The following is a 22,710-nucleotide window of genomic DNA, read 5'->3' on the forward strand; positions in this document are numbered from 1 at the left end:
AGGATTGACTGCACCTGCCTGGTTCATGCCCTTGCTCATCAGCCCCTCAGACTCAGAGTGGCACGGCCCTACCTTGCACTTGACGACAGGCAGCTCGGAAAGAGGGTTCTTCGGGAGTTGGTGCAGCTGTGACCTTGGTTCCCCCGGCAAGACAAAAAGCTCCTTGAGGGCAGGGGATGGGTCTTCCATTTCTCTGGTCTCCCCAAGACAGGGCTCTGCCCACAGTGGGTGATCAAAGCTGCTGATTGCCTGACAGGGGGATGGACTGGATGACCTATGAGGTCACACTCAGCCCCGACTCTGCTATACAACCATGACATCTGCTCCAGCCACTTTGTGGTCCTTGATCCCCCAACAAGCCATGCCCTGTCGTGCCTCTCAGCCTTTGCACATGCTTCTTTCTGGAATGCCACTTTCCTCCTTCTCTACGTGGAAGACTGCTATGAATCTTCCAAGGACACAGTTCTTCTGTCACCTTTGTTGATGTTTCCCTAGCATTGGTTCAACAAATACTTACTGGGAGCCAAATATGCTGTGCTAGGCACCAGGGAAACATTCATCAGACAATCCTGCCCTCAAGGAGCTCACGGTCTAGCGGGGAGACCAATGAGTAAAAAGACAAGTAGACTATAGTGTGACAGGTGCTGTGATGGAGAGAGGTGGTGAGAGAACAGAGAAACCAGGGAAAGCTTCCTAGAAGAGGGGACCCTTGAGCTTCCACCATGGCACTCAGCACACAGCTGTTCAATAGCCAGTGACTCTCTAACTCCCCCACCAGCTCCCTAGGAGCAAGTACAACACTTGGTATCTTATGTGGTACTTGGCACATAACTGGTATACATTGTTCACTGAAATGAATGCATTTGGACTGAATGGCCACAGTTGCCTTTCTAGGCCAAAGGTTCTGAAAACGTATTCAGCACAAAGACAGGCCTCTTTACTCCAGGAAGAGCCTCTAGGTACAAGGCCGTCCTGATACCCTTCTATCCCAACCACCTACCCCAGCATTCCTGTGTCCCCAGGGCCTAGAACAGTGCCTGGCACATGGTAGGTTCTTGATAAATGTCTGAAGGAGGGAAGGAGGGAGGGAGGGAGGGAAAGTAGGAAGGAAGGGAGGGAAGGAGGGAAAGAAGGGAGGAAGGGAGGGAAGGAGGGAGGGAGAGAGGGAAAGAAGGAAGGAAGGGAGGGAAGGAGGGAAAGAAGGGAGGAAGGGAGGGAAGGAAGAAGGGAGGAAAGGAAGGAAGGAATTCTTCCAGCAAGGAACACTTACTGCTGGATAGACATGGCCAATCTGAGCAGCCCTCCCTATGTGGAGCTCATCCTCATCCTCTTCTTCTGTCGTTTTCCTGTATACAGGGTTGTCGAAATTCATGCTTTTGGTGTTCTTCCGCTTCCAGTTTCTCCAGATCAGGTAACCACTCATGCACAGCAGGGCTATAACCACTGGAGGAAGAGACACGTTACAGTGGATCTCCAGCAGGCTCCAGCCCGTTGCCCAGACATCAGTGCATTTCTCGCCACCTCTCCAGCTTGACTGCCCCTTGTTCCCAGGCTCTGTTTCTGCATATTCTTTTTCTGCTGCTGGGAAGCCCTTCTCCTAGCTCTTCGTTCATTAACTACTCATCCTTCAAGATCCAGCTCAAATGTGAAGTCCTTCTCAACCTCTCATGGTACAGTCAGTTGTTCCCTCACGTGTGTTCCCAGACCACAGTGTTGTACTTTATATATGTGTACCCCCAAATAGACTGAGCTCTTTGAAGGCAGGGACCGTGCCTTCTTTCTCTCACTGTGCCCAGTGCCCAGTAGCGAGTAGGTGCTCAGTAACATGCTGAGTGAGTGAGTGAATTTCTTCACCACACTCTTGCCCTAATACTGCTACTTCCCTGGATTTCTCTAAGAAACCATTCTCTCCCAAAATTGGAGGGTGGAGGGTGGGGTGGGGTGCTTCTTTCCAAAGCTGGGGCTCTGCAAGAAGAGGAACATCTCTAAAAGGGAACACAGCAGGGAAACACAGGCTCTGAGTTAAAATAAATGGATATATTAATGAGTAAAGGAGGAAGTTCTCAGATAGAGCCGGGAGAAAATGGGGCAAGCAGCTTCACAAGATAGTAAGCAGTCACCCTGAGCATTCACGTGGAGGCTGGGTGATAGCTATCTAGGATGCTATAGAGGGGGTTTCTACAATACTTTGGTAAGATTATAGTAATCAATAATAACTGATATACATAAAGATAAGAACAGGGCAAGGATGCCTGTTATCGCTGCTAGTATTTGTTGTCCCAGAGATCTAGCTATGCAGTGAGACCGAATAAAGAATTGAAGGGCACACATGGAAAAGGGAGAAATCAAACTGTCATTAACAGATATTGTATGCTTGGAAAATCTTAGAAAAGCAGATGAAAAACATTAGAAATGATTTTAGTTCATCAAGAATCAACATAAAAAATCAATAGCTTTCTTATTAATCAGCAATAACCAATTAGAAAATGGATAGAATAAGAACACATTCGTAATAACCCAACAAAAAACTATAAAATACTTGGGATAACCCAATAAGGAATGTGCAAGTCCTATGTGACTTATACAATTCTACTGAAGGCCATAAAAGAAGGCTCAAATAAATAGAGAGATATGTCATGTTCCTCGATGGGAAGGTTCAATGTTGTAAAAATGTAAATTCTCCCCACATCAATTTATATACCCAAGGCATAAGATTCCATCATAAGTTTTATAGAATTAACAAGATGATTCTAAAGTTCACTTAGAAGAGAAATTGAATAAAAACAGCTAAGAAAATGTTCCAAGAACAATAATACCCTATTAGACATTAAAACATATCATAAAGTTGTGTTTCGAGTATATAGGAATAGTATATAGGAATTGGTGGAGAATAAACAGCTTAAAAGCAGATCAAAGTATGTATAGGCACATAGTTTACAATAAAGATGACAATTCAAGTCAGAAGGAAAAGATGGACTATTCAATAATGGTCTTGTGAAAACTAGACAAGCATGTAGAAAAAAGTACTTAAATCTCTACCTCTTGCTGCATTCTAAATTCCAAATGGATTAATAATTGAATACTAAAAAATGCTTAAAATAGTAGAAAAATATAGAGAGAGATATTTTAATAATTTAGAATGAGGCAGGCCTTCCTAAGCAAGACACAAAGCCCAGAAGTCATAATGTAGGAGATGAACAGATCTGATACTTAAAGATGTTTAATTTATGCACGGCAAAAGAGATCATAAACAAATTTTAAAAATCAAGTGGCAGGATGGGAGAAATGATTTGTAACATATATTACAAAGGTTTAACATTAATTATGTATAAATATTTCTACAAATAAGTAAGAATAAGACAAGGAACCAATAAAAAAATAAGAAAAGACTGTGAATAGGCAATTCATAAAGGATGAAATGTAAATGGCCAATACGCTTGTGAAAAGATACTCTGCCTCCCAGGGGAATATCAGGGAAAGAATATTCATCTTTCACCCCTCAGATAAGCAGAAATTTAAAATAATGATTCTATTAGGGCAGGTTACATCAGGGAAACAGCATACACATGCCCTTCTGTGGAGCAGAGTATGGCAGGAGGGGAGTTGATTTCTCTTTCACTAAACAATGCTGAGTATTTTCCACTCTACTCAAAATGAGCCTGGAATAGTCTCACCATCATCTTTACTAATAAAGCCTTTCAAGGCCAATTCAAATGCCACCTTCTTTAGAAGTGCCACTCCCTCTCCTCCACAGAGCATCAGGTCTCTATTATATAATATGTAGTAACACCTCTCTTGTACCACCTTTTTTATGATTAAGTCTGACTAAAAACTGAAAGCTCTTAAAGTCTTTTCTCTTTTCCTTCCCTGGATCCTTGGCGCCTCGCACAGTCCCTTGGATGGTGTTGAAGTTTTAAAAACATTCCCTCGCTAACTCACCACCATATTGGGGATTCTTAGGATAAAAGGGCCAACCAAGTCCTTATCCTTGAGGTACTACACATGGGCAAGTAAGGGAGATAAAACGATGGCTGGACAATCGCAATTCAAAGATCTGACCAAGAGAAGAGACTGGTATGAGAGACAGGATGTGCAGGATACTAAGTGAATATCAGGGTAAGAGAGACTGAATCAGCCCACATGGCTCTCTGTGAGGTTTAACCAAATGTTATATTCTGGCCATATTCCAAACCCACCCCACTCCCGCCCTCCCATGCCATCTCCCATTCCTGGCTTTGCCCATGCTGTCTTCACTTGCTTGGGTTGCTCTTGATCCTTCTTCACTTGGCTGATTTGGCTCAAATAACTTTTCCACTAGGAACCCTCCCCTGTCCGCTTCCCTCCTCTCCCAATTCCAAGATAAGTGCCTCCTCAGCACTTCTACTGAACTGCATATGGCTTCCTTTCAGGACTTACCATGTCAGAATCAAATTATCTGCGTTATGTGTGTCTCTCCAACAAGTCTATAAACTTTTGGAGGACAAGAACCATGTCTTACTTATTTTTAATCACCTTCCCTCCCCTTATCACAGAATCTGGTACATCATAGCTGCTTGATACATGTTTGTTGAAAACGAAACAGAAAGAAAGCAAGATAGCACGATCTATTAAAGGAATGGCAAGCAGCTCTATGAATTTTTTTTAATGTATTTTTTTTCTACTCATTAATTCAACAAATACTTGATTTCCTCCCATGAGCCAGACACTGCTAAGAGCTGGGGAGAGTGGCGAGCAAGAGAGACACCAGACCTGTCCCTGTGGAGCCTACAGTTTGGCTTCACATGGCTGGTGTGTAGAGTATCAGTGAGGGGTAGTGGGGGAAATATGTGGATAGTTGTCTGGGGCCAGGTCCTGCAGAGCCTCGTGTGCCAAGCTAAGAAACCAAACTAAATCAGGATTGGGAGGTGAGCAGGAAGGCGGCCAGGGCAGAAAAAGTCAATGAGAGAGGTCTGTGTGCTAAGTGCTCTATTCTTCTAGTGCTTTTACCCAGACCCTGGGCAGGGTCTCTCTTTTCTCACCAGTGACTTGGGGCCACACTCACCCATAGGCACAATGATCCCAATGACAGCAGCAGTGACTGTTGAGCCCATCTTGTCACTTTCATTCCCATCTGCAAAACACAAACATTAGCAGAAGGATGCTCCATCACTGTGAGTCCCAAGTCCTTGCCGGCCTCAAGCAGTAAAAACTACCCAACTGCTTCTTGCCCCCGTTCCAGAATGATGATCCCGGCTACTGCTTAATAATTTAGTCTTTCCAGATCTTATCAGGACAGAGGTCATCTCCAGTCCACAGATGAGGAAATTGAGTCTTCTTCTGGTTTTGGGGACCCACAGAGAAGTGGTAGAGCCGGGATTCAAACCCAGGATTTGTGACCTAAATCCCTTACCCTTTCCACAGTATTTGGATGGTAGGAAGCTCGGGGCTGAGCCCTTAGGTCTTTATGCTGCTGACTACCTGGGGCAATTGCCTTTTTCAGCCAGTATCTGTTGTTTTGTCTCTCTTATTTCTGGTGGTCTGTCTGTCCATCTGCATCATCAGTTTTTTTAAAAAAAATAAATTTATTTATTTATTTATTTTTATTTTTGGCTGTGTTGGGTCTTCGTTTCTGTGTGAGGGCTTTCTCTAGTTGCGGCGAGCGGGGGCCACTCTTCATCGCAGTGCGCGGGCCTCTCACTATCGCAGGCTCTCTTGTGGAGCACAGGCTCCAGACGCGCAGGCCCAGTAGGTGTGGCTCACGGGCTCAGTTGCTCAGCAGCATGTGGGGTCTTCCCAGACCAGGGCTCGAACCCGTGTCCCCTGCATTGGCAGGCAGATTCTCAACCACTGCGCCACCAGGGAAGCCCCCATCAGTTTATTTTTAATGAGTAATTAAAATGAGACACATTATAGCATAGTGGAATCAAGAGCACAGGCTCCTGGGTCAGACTTCTAGGTTCAAATCCTGGCTCTACTACTTACTACTTCTGTGACCTTGGGCAAGTTGTTATATATTATAAATATTATATTTCTTTATCTTTAAAATGGGGATAATTATACACCTACTTCCTAGGGATATTGTGAAGATTAAATGAGATAATTCATGTAAAATGCTTACTTAGCACAGTGCCTGGCACAGCCTTGCCTAGTTCAGACAGGCTAGGGAGTGGGGTAGGGGTTGTTGTGAGGCCTGAATAGGGTAGATAAAAGCACTTTCTAAACTGAAAAGTGCTTGGAAATTGTACTATGTATTTTTAAAAGTAGGTTGTGCCATCTTTTTCACTCTCTTACACTCATCTTCATTATAACATCTGTACAGAACTTTTTAGTTTAAAAAGCAGTTTTCCCTTGGATCCTCATGACAGCCCTCTGAGGTGTGAAGAGGAGCTATCATTTGCTCCAAGAGAGGAGACGATTGTCTCCTGACAACGGCCCAGATGCTATCCTCTCAGTGTGTCTGTTTCTCCAAGTTACTCCAAGGGAACCTAATTATTAAGGGGAGAAAAGAGCTGCACTGTTTACAAAGTTTACTGTGGAAATGCCAGTCTCCTCTCCCTCCGGGTCCCAAGCAAACACAAGACAGTGATATTAAAGCCTAGAGCATGATGAAGCCAGTGGGGAGACCCCCTGGTCGGAGGCTCGGCCCAAGTGAAAGGAACTGGGCTTCACACGCGACCCACCTGTCTCTCCGAACTTCAGGGTAAGCGCTCAACTCTGAAAATCCAGCTCCTGCTGGCAAGACGGGCCTGATTATTAAGGTGCTACCATGCTGCTTAGTTTCTGGGCCATGCACATATGGGAAAAAATTTAAAAGACAGTTTATCCTCTTAAATGAACTCCCCCTAGCAGGTAACTCAATTTAAAAGGTATTTGAGGGCTTCCCTGGTGGCGCAGTGGTTGAGAGTCCGCCTGTCGATGCAGGGGACACGGGTTCGTGCCCCGGTCCGGGAAGATCCCACATGCCACAGAGCGGCTGGGCCCGTGAGCCACGGCCGCTGAGCCTGCGTGTCCGGAGCCTGTGCTGTGCAACGGGAGAGGCCACAACAGTAAAAGGTATTTGCTGGTTAATAAGATAGAACATTTCTAGCAGTGACAATTATTGCTCCCGATGATTTAATAAGCGGTGAACTTAATTATTTTCATCCCAGGGTTTGCAGAGAGGCACTAACAGACCATAGTTATGGATATTACTATACGGGGAACCTACCGAGAGTGCTGAGAACTGAGACCAGGGCATCTGAAGCTTCCAAGTCTGAGGGATGCTCCCTCATACACGTCAGTAACGTGTGACACAGACACACTATCAGAGTCAGCAGAGGCTGTGTGCGTGAGCACTTCTGTTTACACGGATGCCTCTGTCTCTCATGGCGACCTTGCGAAGCAGGTAGGGGAAGGGTTATTATTATCCTACTTTGTAGGTGAGGAAACTGAGGCTCAGAGGTAGGAAGTAGCTTCCCTCAAGACCCTCTATAAGGTAGGAGCACCTATGACTCCTAAATTGCGGGTTGGCACTCTTCCTCCAGCTGCTTCCTCCTTGTTGACAGTCAATATTTAGCTCTGGTATGACCACTTCTTCCCACAGACTCCCCGATCCTGGCTTCCCTGGGACCCTCCCGTGTCATGAAAGAAGGCAGAACTCATTTCCTTACAGTGCTGGGAGTGGTTGCTGGTTGCAGGGCTTGGGGTAGACGGGCTGATGCTGGGAGCCCTGGGGACACTAACTGAGCTTGGGACCGCTGCTGCCAGGCTCGGTGTCTCTGTGCTGTGGTTCTGGTAGGCGGGGCTGTGGACGGTGGTCCCAGGGGCTCTGGTGGTGTCGGCTACTGTCCTCGTTGTGGTGGAGGCTAACGTCGTAGTTGAGGTAGACTGAGGTGCTGCGGGGGGAATATCATGAAGGTCACTGGACAAAGAATTTTGCTGTTTTAGTGCCTAAATTATTGCCTCAATGAAGTATACTTATGAACTCATCCTCATGGCTCAGCTCAAACTCCTTCCCTAATCCTACTGAATGGGCTATGATTTTTACTTTAGCTGAATGCCAAGCATCTTGTCTGTGTTTATACTGCATTTCAACTTGATAAAGATGAGTCATTAGGACAATGCTGTAGAATTAGGTGTGGGCAAGACCACGATAAAAGACTGGGAGGAGTGGAAATTATATAAATCTTGAAGGAGTTTGCATGTATACTGGTACACTATTAGGTTCAAATTCTCACTCCACTTTAAACAATTGAACCTGGAAATCATGAATGCTGCAGCAGACATGCTCAAACAAAAGGCCTTGTGCCTTCATCAAGACCGGAGGATGGATATAAATTTATATGGTTGAAGTATTAACTGACTGTTAGTCCCAATCATATCACAAAAGGGCTGCTAGATAGTGTGCTAAGTTCTGGGTGAGAAACAGGCAAGATCATAGTCACCTGCATATAAATAGTAATCAAAGCCATGGGGATCAAGGTTTCTTAATTTGAGGTCTTCAGGGGATTCCTGATCCCCCTGAAACTGAATTTAAAATGTTGTATGTGTATGTGCATTTTTCTTGGGAGTGAGAAGAGAAAGCCTTGGAGGGACCCTATGGGACACCAGCATTCAAGGTCGGTACAGAAGAGGAGCATGCAAAGGCAACAAGTAGCCAGAGAAGATGGAGGAACACCAGGTGCTCATGGTTTTCCAGAAGTCAAGGAAAATTTCAGCAGATGGGGTCTGGCATTGCCAGGGGCCATCCCTCCCAGTAGCTCTGCTCACCTCGGTAGCACCTCTTCATGTCAGGGCCCAGTCGCATTGTGTCAGGACAGGCACAAGTGTACTTGGGGGAGTGGCTGGACATCTGAGGAGCAGGAAGGCACAGGTACTCACAGCCTCCATTGGGCTGGGCACTCAGCTCACAGGCATCTGCAGCTAATGGCACAGAGAGAGATGGGGAGAGAGAGTACTGGGGCACAGACGGGACGTGCCAGGCTCTCCCTCCCCCACGTACGAGGCCCTTCCCACTCGGCTAAATCAAAACGCTTTCTCTACTACTTTTACTGGGCACCTTCCGTCACTGTACCTGCTGTTTTATGTGTGTGTGTGTGTGCGGTACGCGGGCCTCTCACTGTTGTGGCCTCTCCCGTTGTGGAGCACAGGCTCCGGACGCACAGGCTCAGCGGCCATGGCTCACGGGCCCAGCCGCTCCGCGGCATGTGGGATCTTCCCAGACCAGGGCATGAACCCGTGTCCCCTGCATCGGCAGGCAGACTCTCTACCACTGCGCCACCACTGAAGCCCTGTACCTGCTGTTTTATCCCCACTCTTTCTTCCTTTTTTTTTTAAAAACATCTTTATTGGAGTATAACTGCTTTACAACTGTGTGTTAGTTTCTGCTTTATAACAAAGTGAATCAGTTATACATAAACATATGTCCCCATATCTCTTCCCTCTTGCGTCTCCCTCCCTCCCACCCTACCCCATCCCTCTAGGTGGTCACAAAGCACCGAGCTGATCTCCCTGTGCTATGAAGCTGCTTCCCACTAGCTATCTATTTTACATTTGGTAGTGTATACATGTCCATGTCACTCTCTCCCTTCGTCCCAGCTTACCCTTCCCCCTCCCCATGTCCTCAAGTCCATTCCCACACTTTCATTTAATGCTGATGACAACTTGGGGGTGGGGATGTGTGTTATGCCCAGGTGAACAGATAAAAGACTGTGGCTCAAAGAGAACAAACTTGTCAAAGCTATACCTCTAGTAATTTTGGAGACAATTTAAATTGAGGTCTGTTGGACTCCACAGTCCATGTTTTTTTCTCCCTATGCCACATGCCATATCTCTTTCTTATTTAAATTTCTAATCTAGAATCAGGCACCAACCTTATCTCCTTACCCCTTTTTGCTTTCCCACCTTCACCCTTCCCATTACAGTTAGAATGAGTATATCCTAGTGACAGAGGAAGGGACAACCTAACTGTAGGATTCCTGGCGTCTGTTGCCAACCAGCAAGCTGACTTACTGATGGCCCTAGGATACATTACTTTGCACCACTGCAAAGTACAAACAAATAGCAAATGAGAAGCAATGTGCTCCTTTATGGCAGAAGGAGCTCTGGAATCAGACAGGCCTATGTTTAGGCTTCAGCTCTACCACCCGCTAATGTTATTTTACCTCTATGAGCTAGTTTCCTCAGCTGTTAAATGAGAACAGTAATATCCATACTTTGTAAGACTGGCAAAAATGGGACATTTGTATATGTATTTATTTCTACCCAGCCTTAGTCCACCAAGAGCTGGAGGCAAAATGAAGTAAAATATGTGACAGCAAGGCAGTCCACCAATGACAGGGACTGCTGCCACTACTTCTGGGGATGCTGAGACATGACATGAATGTGGATACAGCCTGCCTACTAGAGGGAGAGGATGTGGGCAGGGGACCTGGGCCTGGGGAAGGCTCACCTCTTGGCTGCTTCAGCTCATGGAAGATGACAATATCATGTGGGTTATTGAGGTTCTCAGCCAGGACGGAGATTTCCAGGCCACTGAGCCGATTTGCACTGAAAATGGCCTCATTCTCCAGGTCTGTCCAGAATACCTTGTCCTGTGGGGTACACATACAGAGGATGGGAAGCCTAGAGCTTAAACCCATGACCTCAGCCTGAGGGCTCGGCCTCAAACCATAGTCACAAGAACTGCTCTGGCCTCTCCCCTGAGCTCTCTTGTCCACAGATTCATAGTGGGACTCTCAGCTCTGATCTGTGGCATACGCTCTGGTTCCCTTCCATCTCAGAGTGTTATTCAGCGTTTTGGCCTGAAGGCTGCTCATTAAGGCTGAGCTAGGCCTGCTTCCTGGAGTTCAGCAGAAACCAAGGTTGGGTCTCTGTAGCTGTTACCATTACTAGGGCCTGGGACCAAGATTGGAGAGGATGTATGATCTGGTGAGCACTACCCCTATGAGGCCTCCTACAGCCTCCGGGTATACACGCATACACATCCAATGGTTGGTCCATACAAGCCTAAATGTGTACCTGTAGGCAAATCCACATTTATAGGTACAACCGTGCAGCCTCATGTACAGATCTAGACACATACCCACATGCTCATCTACACACCCAAAGGCACACTTGTACCTAAAGTGAACTTGTCTAAGTACTGGTATGCATATTTACACTCACAAGCACTAGCACATACAGGAATGCACATTTTTAAACAGACGCATTTATGTATACACAGGCACATACACATACATGCCACATATACGCACAAGCACAAACACGTGTCTGAACACACCTGTCTTTTGAAGCAGAGGCTGGACTTGGGAGCTGGAGCTTTGCCCACAATTTCAGAGCTGTGCTGGGTGATGTCACTCCAAGCAAATATTGCCAATGCCCACCACAGGCCACTGTCCCCTTGTTTTCCCTCCCCTTGGTGGCAGAGTTAGATTTGGGGAAGAGGTATGGGTGTGTGAGAACTTGGTCGCTTCTGGCTTCCTCATTCCCCAAGGAGAAAGGTTGTTAGGGTCAGAACACAGGAGGGTCTTGACTCTTCACCCTCCTGTGAGCTTCTTGAGGACTGGGATGATGTCTGATTCACTTCTATGACCCCAGGGTCCAGCAAAGGTCAGTGAGAGTGTGCTGAATTGAATAGCATCTCTCAGGCCATTTCCAGTAGTAAATAATACTAAGGAAATGTGTATTCCTTTTCCCTTTCTTTATTGGGTACCTTCTGTATACGTGGGTACAGTGCTGGGTGCTGAGGGTACCTGGTCTGGCAACTTACCTGTGAGAAGTGCTCTGAGGGAGGGGCCTTGGGGAGGAAGCACAGGAAAGGCTGCCAGGTGGACAAGGGGCTGCATAGCCTCTGTTTTCAGACAGCTCACATATTGTGTACAAACAAGCCAGTCAGCTTCCCTGTCCCTTTGTTTCCACTTGGACGAGTCTCAGGGAGTCATCCTATTTGAACAGCCTTTCCTAGGCTTCAGCTTCCTGATGGGGCCATGCCTCCCCTCACGGAGCTCACCTCAAACACAGCTATCCCGAAAGGGTGGCTCAGGAAGTCAGGGGAGGAAATCAGCATCTTCCTGTTGCCTCCACTGAAGTCAATGCTGGACAGCTGGTGCAGTTTGGAGTCCACCCAGTACAAGCGCTGGTTCAGCAAATCTTGAGGAGGAAAAAGGGACAAAGGGATCGGGTTGTGAGCCTGGGACCACAGCCTGGATTTCTGCTCCTCTGTGCCCCTTCCCTGCCCACATCTCCAGGCCGGGCCTCAGAAGGAGGCCAGCCCAGGGCAACTATCAGGAAACACAGGCAGTGGCACTATAAGGGGACACAGCAACAAGACCCATGGAGCCCCAGGCAGTGGTCAGCACCAGGCACTAGAACAGGCCCCCCAGCCGGGGAAGGCAGGGCTCACCCAGGGTGATTCCGTTGGGCCACTCAATACCGTCTGACACCAGTGTCTGCCGGTGCATACCGTTGAGCCCAGACTTCTCGATCTTAGCCTCGTACCCCCAGTCAGACCAATACACGAACCTAGAAGAGAGAAGAACCCAATGGGCTTCTTGTCAGGGGACATGATTGGGGTGGTGTGGGTCACAAGGGCTCAGTGGACCTCTGAATATTGAAGATTACGCTTAGTGAGGACTGGAAAGACCTCTGAAGTTCATGGAAGCCATCGAACCTTAGCATTGGCAGGCGTGTTGGTCTTCGCCTTATCTGAGTGCCTGGAGAAGCCTGTATTCCCCGAGTCCACCTGACCTCGGCGGAACAGCCTGTCAGCCCATCTGTCCCACTTCAGCAGCTCCAGCTCCAGCCCTAGCATGCCAGAGCAGGAAGGGAAGGGCCCTGTCAACACTCTTACTTTCCTGGTTGACAGAGGAGAAAGCCGATGACCTAGCCAGGGTCACACAGCTAGAACTCTGTCCAGGGCTTCTCTCTCTTTTTTCTTGAACATTTATTGAGTATTTACTAGGTGAGTGGCCTCATCTCATGTACTTACAAATGCAGTAATCACTGCCCCTCTAATCCAATCCCTACAGAGCAGGCAAAATGAGCTTCTAAAAATGGAAATAAGTTGTCATCATCCTGTTTTTTTAAATTGAGATATAATTGACATATAACACTAGTTGCAGGTGTACAACATAATGATTTGATATTGCAAAATGAGCACCACAAGAAGCTAGTTAACATCCAGCACCACACATAGCTACAATTTTTTTTTCTTATGATAACTTTTAAGATCTATTACTCCCCAGTTTTTAAACTTTATGATCGTTTCTCCTATTGACCTTAAAATCAGATCCCAAATCCTTACCACATCCGATAGGGCTCTGCATGACTAGGTCCCTGCCTACCTCTCTGGCTGTCTCTCCTGCCACCACTGCCCACTTTCCTTACAAACTCCACACCTGCCCCCAGGGCTTCTCTTAGATCCTTCAGGGCACCAAGGCCTTCACAGAGCCTTTGCCCCAACTTGTTTGCCATTCAGAACATCTTTTCAGTAGAGAACCTTCCTCTGACCCTCAATGTAAATAGGTTTTCCCTGTTATTGACTCTTAAAACACCCTGTTTTTTCCTTCCAGAGTGCTCACACCATCAGTTATTTATGTATGCATTCAGTATGTGGCGTATTTGTTTACTGTCTGTTTTCCCCACTAGTCTATATGCTCCACTGAGGGAAGGCTCCTCATCTGCCTTACTCCTCATTTTGTACCTGGCAGGTAGCTCGTGTGTGGCATATAGGCCTTATTTACCATTTGTTGAACGAAGTAGCCTCACAATTACCCCAGGAGGGTATAATTATTAGTCCCATTTTACAGATGAGTAAACTGTGGCTCAGAGAGGCTGACTTCCCTAAGATCACGTTGTGAATAAGTAGTAAGGCCAGGCTTCAAATTCAAGTTCAAGTTAAGTTGGACTCTAAAGCCCGCGTGCTTAATCCTTCCCAAAATGCCTCTGCTGAAACCTGGTGTCAAGCCAAGGCCTGCTCCAGGCTAGGGGGCTGCGTGGTTGTTGTGGATCCCTTCCATTTGCCACTTTGGATCCCATCGCCATTCTGCTCTGTATACCAAAAGGCTGGCACATGTGGGAACCACATCAATGGGCTGGGCTCCCTAGCCGTCTGGCTCCCAGTTGTATTCAGCAAAATATCAGAGGGGAAGGGGAGAGACTGAGGTCAGGATGTCTATTCCCCTAACTCCCCGCTACAAAGGTGCCTCCAGCTGGCTAATGCCCTAAAGGTGACCCTCTCTACCCTGCTCTTTCCTTCCCAACTCGGGTAACCCTCCCTGCTCCTGCCCCTCAGGCCTGTTACCTGTTACTAGTCCAGGATAGTGCATTAGACCTTACCCGCTCCTTTGTAAATAGTCCCTTTATTAACCGGCCTTAAATTATCTTAAAATGAGTGTGCAGTGGGTTTCCTGGCAAGACCCTGACCAAGCCACAGTGGACCAGGAATGGGCTGGGGGTAACTATATGGTTTGGGGGACATGGCAGGTGCAGCCCCAGGTCTGTGTGATAGCAGACAGAGAACAGGGTTGAGGTGGGGGTTAAATGAGATGACTCAGTTGTCTGCAGAGTGCCTGGATGCACCTGTGCGTGCCTATTAAGCAGCAGCTGTCAGTCACCTCCCAAGGCCACGCACACCCTCTCAGGTGGCCAGCCTCACCCCCGGCTGCCCTCACTGGAAGAAGAGGGTTTTCTTATCCCTGCTTAACAATTAAGGAAACAGCAGTAGGAAGAAGCTGGTGTTCCTGGTAAACATAATATGATGCAGCTGCTTAAAAACCATGCCATCTCAGGACATCCCCACGGAGGGAGGGAGGGAGAGAGGGAGGGAGGGAGTCCTGCTCTGTTCAGAATCCCTACCCCGGATATGGAGGCCTGGGCAGAGCAGGGCAGAGCAGGGCAGCCTGGGGGGTGAGGGGCCCAGAGGCTGTGGGCCACAGGGATGGGGATGGAGGTGGGCAGGCTGGAGCAGAGCTGGCCCAGTAACCTCAGTCCTCAGATCTTGCTGGCTGTCCTGCAGGGCAGGGAGTAGACATGCTAGAGGTAACTCCTAGGCCAATGGAGGAAGTCGAAGAGAGGCAGATATGGGAATATGAGAAAGAAACAAACAAAAGAATACTTTCTAACGGGCAGAGCTGCCCCAAAATGAAACAGGCCGTATGACAAGTAACAAGCTCCTGTCTCTGGAAGTGTGAGCAGTCGCCAGATGCCCACCTGTAGCGCGCAGCAGCCTGAGGGAAGACTTCCTGCCCCAGGAGCGTCTACCAGGCAATTTCTAGCACCCTACTCGGCTCTGAGATGCTCTGGTTCTATGATATGGTGAGAGAGTAGCAGAGTCCTGGGAGCACCCTGGCGACCAATGCGCAAGGGACCCTTGGTCAGGGGTTCACAGGCTGAGGGGCCCGCATGGACTTTCTTCCCTGTGGCTTGTGTCTGGGTGGCCCAGGGCCTTCCAAAGCCCTCAAGGTAGCTCTTGTGACAGACACACGAAGACTGAGCGCCTAGGGCAATTTGGGGTGGGAACACTCACCCTTGCAGGGGGTCGACGGCAATGGCCCGGGGTTCACTGAGGTCACGGCTGAAGAGAGTGCAGCGGCGTCCGCCATCAACTGTGGCCACTGAGATGGTCTTGTTGCCCGAGTCGGTCCAGTAGATGTGCTTGTGGACCCAGTCCACTGCCAGGCCCTCTGGAGAGTGCAGCTGCTCATCAATGAGGACCTCCTGCTCTGCCGGGTCGCTGGCTTTGTCCATGTAGGCGCTAGGAGCAACCAGGGCTGGCATGGGCAGGTGTGCCACCCCCCACCCCCCACCCCGGGCCCATCTGGAGCCGCCCTTCCCCTCTCTCTTCCCTCTGGGCCACAGCAGCGCATTGGAGAGGAACTTGGCTAATTTCCATTCAGCACATTCCCTGGGCCACCAGGGTAAGGATACAGGCTCGAGTCAGCCACAGTCTCTGGCCTGGAGGAGCTCAGTTTAGTAGGGACAGAAATTTACAGCCAGATAATTACACCAATACACTGTGATTACGGAAAGTATCAGAGGCTACAGCAGCAGAGAAATGGAGACTACATCATCCTGGAGGGCTGGAGAAAGCCTTGTAGCTGAGCCCTGAAGGACCAGTTTGTCAGGAACACAAAGAACAGAAGGCAGAGGGAACAGCATGTGCAGATGCCGAGGCGTGTGTTCTGGAACAGTGAAGGATCCGGTGGGGGTGGAGTGGGGTAGGTGGGGTGTAAGACAGGAAGTAAGTGTAGGCAGGGGCCACATCCTGATGGGCTCTGCATGCCACGCTAAAGGCTCAGGATTTCACTGTGGAGGGGTAACTAAACAGGTCGGAGGACATGGCCAGATAGGCATGTTAGATCACTGTGGCACCTGCAGAATATGCGAGGGGTTGGAGGAGGAGGGAATGAAGGCAGGGAGACCAGTTAGGAGGCTGTGACCGCATCCAGGTGAGAGACGAAGAGGGTGTGCAGAAGGGCTGAGGCAGTAAGAATGGACAGAAGGGGCCACAGTACAGCTGACACTCAGGAGGCAAAATTAGCAGGGCTTTCTCTCTCCCAAATGCCTTATTTCCCAAGGTTTTCTTCTCCATATACCCTCTCTTTGGGTGATTAGTTCCACAGTGCCCACGGCCATCCACAGCTCTGACCCTCTGATCCTGACAGCTGTCTAAGTTCCAGACTATAAAGCCAACTGGCCCCCGTCGGACGTCCCATGGACACCTTGAACTCAACACATCCCAGACTGTTCATCACCATTCCCCTCCTCTCAGCCACACAGACTGCCTACCTCCCACCCGAAACTCCTCCCCTGCTCCCATCTCAGAGAACGGTACCACCGTCCACGAAACCTCCCAAGCCGGAAACTGAAACTCCCAAAGTGAACCTGGGAATTCATTTTGACTCCTCCTCCCACAGCTCCATACCCAGGGCATCCTCAAATCCTGCCTCTTTCCGTCACAACCATCAGACAGGCGCTACTCAAGCTGGTTCTGGGTGTGCGAGCGTGAGTGTGTCTGTGTGTGCTGGGGTGTGACAGGCATCGAACTGTCAGTGAGCAGCACTCGCACTGCTTCCATCCATCCATCCACCATTCGTTCAACAGTCCGCCCAGTGCCTGGTCATCGGCAGTCCTGCCAAGTGCATCTCAGGACAAAGAAAGGGGGCCTGGGCATGCAGAGGCTCCCAGGAGAGAACCTCCTTGTGTGTGCGAGGAGCCTTCCCAAGCGCCAGAGTCCACTGACTGTGGTGTGAGGGGCTGGATCGCCGGTAGTGCCAGCCAGGAAGACTTCCTTGACCGCCAGTTTGGGTCAGAGGCCTCCTCTATACTTTTCCCTCACGATCATCACAATGGATTTATCTATGCTCTGAGTGGGACCCTCCAGGCAGGACCAGGTCTGAGTCATCTCTGAGTCCCCAGCATCCAACACACACATACGTGAGCTGCTCCGAAAATCCCTACCAAAGCCCAGACAGAGGCTTCTTCCTTTCCGCCCTGGCTGAACATTTCCTGTGTCTCGCACTGCCCCATCAGGCCGCCAGAGGTCAGTCAAAGCCCCCATGTGTGGGGCTCAAAGCTGCTCGCCCATCCAAGTCCTCAGTCCCAGAAGGCCCCGCAGGTGGAGAAGTCCTGGCAGTTCCACAACCGCTGTGATCCCCCATGCCTTCCTAAGCCCCATCTCTGTCCTGGGGAAATATAGAGGCAGAAGGGGTGCAGAGGCCACCCTTCCTCTCCTTCTTTGTTGGCCCCAGCCCCGCCCCCCCAGGCCTGGTTGCAGGACCCAGGCCTCGACTCACCTGTAGATCTTGCGGTAGGAGAGGTCACACCAGTAGATGCGATTGGTGGCAACTTCGACGTCCAGCGCCACGACGTTCTTGAGCATGGGGATGAGACGCGAGTAGTCCCGCTTCACCAGGTCTATCCTCCGCACTTCGTGCCGGTTGGTGAAGATTAGGGATGGGCTTCTGCCAGCTGCCATGCAGGGGGTGTTGAGAGGGAAAGGGTGAGTGCAAGAGACGGGGGATCTGGAGACCAAGGCTCTGCCACTGGTTTGCTGGGGGACTCCTCATTTCCTGTAAAAAGTGGTGACGACTCCTACCTCACAGGTTAAAGAAGCAGGTGAAATGATGGGTACAAAAAGCATAAGATGCAAAGCACCACGCGTAACAGAGGGGTTTTTATTCTTTTTATCGCACTCAAACTCCCCCCAAATCTTTGATGACTCCCCATTTCCTCTGGCCTGCACGGAAGGCCTTCTGAGGCATGACCCCAGCTCCCTGTCCAGCCTCATCACTCACCCCCCTAACACCTTGATTCCGGCCACCAGACTACCTGTCATCACCTCGCCACGGCAGAGCTTTGCTGCCTTGGGGCCTTTGCTCAAGCTGTCCCTCTACCTAGAATGCATTTCTCCCCAGCAGCTGCCACCTCCTCTGCTTGGGCCCCACGGCAGTGTTCAAGAAGGGGCAACATGAGCGTTAAATGATTTAGAAAGATGACTGAGGCTGCAGAATGGAGCAAGGACCTCAGGGCTAGGGGTGAGACTCGAGGGAGGAGATTCAAGGAGGTCGTTGTGAGTCTTTAGTTTATACAGAGTGTATTGGCATGAGATGAATCTGCAGATGCTGGCAGGGACCAGATCACAAAGGATCCTGTGGTCCAGGGGAAGAGTTTGCACTTTATTCTGAGCCAATAGCAGGGGTGGGATGTGTCTAATATGACACAGATTATATACGTGCAAAGGGGCAACACACAACCTCCCGTGTATACACAAACCCATGTTTAGATTTAGGATTCGATTTTAGGAAGATCTTCAGTGAGCTAGACATTCCTGGCTACTCCATGGGGAGGGTCACTGTCCCCCAGGCCTATGAGGGCCTAGCACTTCGCACAGGCCGCCACTCCTCCAGCCTGTTTTCAGGTGGAACGGGCCACTCTCAGGCACCTGCAATACTGAATGGCAACACCTGCCCCTGGAGCTGCCTGTACCTTCTCCTCCTCTTGTTTTCCAGCTGACACTTCTGCAGGCCACCTGGTTCCTGTCACTGTCCATCTGTGCCAGGCTAATGTGCTCTCTGGGGACAGGGTAGGACCAGCATAGAGCCAGGTGGGGCCTGGGGCTGGGTGTGTGACCTGTGTGTAGTGATGGAGATTATTTCAAAGCAGGGTTGGGGTGACAGGGAAGGTGTGGGACAAACAGATACCATGGAAAAATAGAGGTCTAAGCACAAGGAGAAAGGAGGAAAGCTGGATTCAAGGCCCAGCTCTGCCACTGACAAACTGTGATTTTCCTCACCTCAAAATGAGAGCAAAGACACTTCATCTTCCTGAGGGCAGGAGCTGGGTTACAGGGTACCTTGAGGTGATTTTTACTGAGAGCTGTGACTGTGACAGGAACCCTGTGTGTTTATGATTTGAGTTTTTGTGTAACTGCACTTTAGATATTCACACGTAGGGGTTTGTGTATTCATGGGCCATTGTATGTTGTCTCCACGGAACGTATGTAATCCCGGTTCTGTGTCACACCTATCCCACGTGGGGGTAAGAACAGGTTGCATGTTACATGTGATGGGCTAATGTATGTGTTGTACATTGTGCAGTTTGGGTGGTATATGTTTTGGGTTTACGGGCTACTTCTCAATTATTGTAGCTGCTGTGTTGTTATAACCTATAGAATGGGTATTCATGCATCTGAATTCCAGGTTCATATATCCAACAGCCTACACAATACTTTGCTTAGATGTCTAAACAGTTTTGTTAAATTTAACATGTCCAAATCAATCTAATGTTCTCCCAAACCTGCTTTTCTCACCGTCTTTCCTAACTCCATAAATAGCAATCCTATTTTTCCAGTTAGTTCGTCAAAAACCTTGGGGTCATCTTTGACTCCTTTTTTTGCTTTCACATCCTACATTTAATTCATAAGCAAATCCTGCTGCTTCAAAATAAATCCTGACCTTCAAAATATATTCATACTTTCATACTGTCCACTTCTCATTATTCCCACGCAAGGCCCTGATCCAAGCCACCATCACCTCTCTCCTGGCTGACGGCAAGGACCTCTGCAGCAGTTCCCCCGCTTCCTCCCCTGGCCCCGACAGTCTATTCCCAACAGAGCCGCCAGAGGAAGTCGGTTAAAATGTAAGGCACACCCTGTCCCTCTACTCTGAACCCACAAAGGCTTCCTTCCCCCTGACTGACAGTGAAACCAAGAGTCAGCCCTTAGAATGGTCTCGAAGGCCTTTGTGATCTGCCCCCAAGTCACCTCTTGGACTTCATCTCCTCCTATGCCCCTTGCCCTGGCTTCCCTGGCTTCCTCGTTCTTATCTGAACACAGCAGGCATGCTGCTGCCTTTGGTTCCTGCAGGTAATGCATGGCTCACTCCTTCATCTCCTTCTGGTCTTTATTCAAATGTCACCTTCTCAGTGAGGGCTTTCCTGACCACTCTATCGAAAACTATAACTTCTCTACTTTATATTTCTTCTGAACCCTCATCACCATCTGCCATGCACTGTACTTATTTTTCTGATTTCTTGTCTGTCTCACCAACTGGAGTGTAAGTCCCATGAGGATAGACAGGGATTCATGTCTGTTTTGCTTACTGCCGAATCCCTAGTGCCTACAACAATGTTAGGTGTTCAGTGTAAAGAACTGAATAAAACAAGTGAATTCCGTTGGCTGACGTGACGATCAACGTTAGGCCTGCACGTGGCCTCCTCTTTGTATGGGCTGCCCGTGCCGTACGTAGCCAGCACGGTCCAGCCTGTGTCTGGCACTGTGTGTCATGCGAGTGCAGACTCTGTGGGCTGTACCGGGTGGCGCTGTGCAGCGTCTGCGTGGGTGTTCATGCACAGTGCATCGTGTGCGTGCTGAATATTTACACTCTGAGCACCGTGTGTGCAACCTGCCATCTGTGTGTGTATACGCAGGTGTGCACACCTGCACCTCACGTATGTGAAGCACACTGCTTCCTGGACTCCCTCAGAGCTGCTCCCCTGCCCACCCCCCGCCACCTTGCGGTGTCCATACCGACGGCCTTGCAGTTCTTGGTCAGGGTGTCCATCTCGTAGCCAGGGTGGCACTCGCACTTAAAGTAGCCCTTGTAATTGACACAGATCTGGCTGCAGGCATCTGGGTCCTCACACTCGTCAATGTCTGTGGGGGGGGGAGCAAGGTCAGAACTGGCCGGAGGAGCCGCCTCCTGGAGGGGCTCGGGGAGGGGCTCACCACCACAGGTCTTCTGGTCCAGGAGCCGGTAGCCCGATGGGCACGTGCACTCAAAGCCGATCTTGAGGTCAGTGCAGATGTGGGAACAGCCGCCATTGTTGTGCAGGCACTCGTTCAGCCCTGGGGAGGGACGTGGGCTCCTGAGGGTCCAGGAGCTCAGATTGGGGTGGGGGCAGGACAGGGATGGGCCTAGAGCTGAAGCAGAGACTCAGGGCAGCGAGCTTCCCCCCAGAGCCTCACTGAGCCTCAGCCTCATTAGCCAGGCGACTGGGCAAGAGGAGGCTCAGAGAGGGCCAGGTCACATAAACAGGACAGAGTGGAACCAGAACTCGGGTCCTTTGCCTCCCAGGCCAGGGCTCTGCCCACCACCAGGCTGAAGGCAGCTAGGCTGCCTGAGGTCTTTCCTTTCACAAACACGTTTCTTATGGCTCCTCCTTCCTTGTGACCTCAGAGTTGAAGGTGCCTGCAGGTACCACGTCCAACCCTCAGGTACCCCAAGAATCCCTTCTGAAATGCCCTTGCTTAAACACCTCCAGCCTCGGGAAGCCTGCTTCCCTCCTGAGGCAGCTGGCTCTGTGTGGGGTTGGCCAGAGTCCAATGGCTCCCTGAGAATCTCCTTAAAGCGCCGATTCCTGGTCCCCCGCCATTCAAGTGCCTTTCTCTGCATGCACTCCATCTGTTTGTGTCCTTCTCCCGCAGGGCCCAGAGCTAGTCTGCCACCCAGAGGAGTCTGAACAACAAGGGCTGCCCGCTACTGAGCTTCTGGTTATCTAAGACTGCCAGGCCTCTTTCTCCACGGAGCTGTTGCTAAGTCAGTTCTCTCCCACGGTGAACTATGGTGGATTTTTTTCACCTCCTCTCATTTCAGCACCTGCCCCTATTCCTACACTTAGTCACAGGCCTGGTCCCAATATTACCAACTGCAGCAAGGGATGAAGGGATGCCAGGAGGTCATCTGGTTCCCCCGTCCTCCACTCCCTTACCACCTCCTGGCAGGGTCCTAGCGGAGGTCAGGGAGGCCAGGACCAAGGCTCACCAAGTTCTTACAGCATCTTCTGAGCTTTAGAACCACAGAGGGTTAATTCTGCCAGCCAGGGAAGGTGCCGTGCCACCCTCTGCCCATCAGGCCCACGTCCCACCGCTCCAGCCAAGCCAGGCAGAGCTGTGCCAGGCCAGCCAGGGCCATGCACACAGCTGGTCTGAGCTGCCCACCCCAGGCCATGCGTAGCTGTGGTGCCCCACCTCCAGCCTCCTGAGCCATGCTTAGGGAATGCTCCTCTTTACCCCTGGGCCGCCTCCTGTTTCTCTGGGATGTTGGCAGAACTGAAAGAAGAAGACCATAGCAACCCCATGACTCGGGGGCCGGGGGGTGACTCAGCCAGGCCCAGTCCTGGGAAGCCCCAGCCCCTCGGGGTGGGCTGAGCTGTGGTAGCTTTGCGGTGGTCTCTGTAGGGCACCACCTCCAGGACTCTTTCTGTCACTCCAAGCCCTCCTTGACCTCTCCCACACCACACTATTCCCTCCCG

General features: G+C 49.8%; 1 protein-coding gene across 3 annotated transcripts in view; it reads right to left on the bottom strand.

The window, feature by feature from the left end:
* LRP8 (LDL receptor related protein 8) overlaps positions 1-22,710 on the bottom strand; it is a 77,473-nt gene that overhangs the window by 2,254 nt on the left and 52,509 nt on the right. Inside the window, exons 7-18 of one of the 3 annotated variants that reach the window (XM_060083664.1) lie at positions 21,185-21,304; positions 20,987-21,112; positions 17,754-17,928; positions 15,485-15,712; positions 12,362-12,480; positions 11,969-12,108; positions 10,409-10,550; positions 8,728-8,880; positions 7,629-7,853; positions 5,042-5,110; positions 1,271-1,443; positions 73-249 (exon numbers count right to left, since the gene is read on the bottom strand). In XM_060083664.1, coding sequence (XP_059939647.1) covers positions 73-249; positions 1,271-1,443; positions 5,042-5,110; positions 7,629-7,853; positions 8,728-8,880; positions 10,409-10,550; positions 11,969-12,108; positions 12,362-12,480; positions 15,485-15,712; positions 17,754-17,928; positions 20,987-21,112; positions 21,185-21,304 — 1,847 coding nt within the window. The remainder of the gene's footprint in view (positions 1-72; positions 250-1,270; positions 1,444-5,041; positions 5,111-7,628; positions 7,854-8,727; positions 8,881-10,408; positions 10,551-11,968; positions 12,109-12,361; positions 12,481-15,484; positions 15,713-17,753; positions 17,929-20,986; positions 21,113-21,184; positions 21,305-22,710) is intronic. The other 2 variants (XM_060083673.1, XM_060083684.1) reach the window with 2 other exon arrangements.

Source organism: Mesoplodon densirostris, chromosome 2, assembly GCF_025265405.1.
Source record: "Mesoplodon densirostris isolate mMesDen1 chromosome 2, mMesDen1 primary haplotype, whole genome shotgun sequence".
NCBI classification, from domain to species: Eukaryota; Metazoa; Chordata; class Mammalia; order Artiodactyla; family Ziphiidae; genus Mesoplodon; species Mesoplodon densirostris.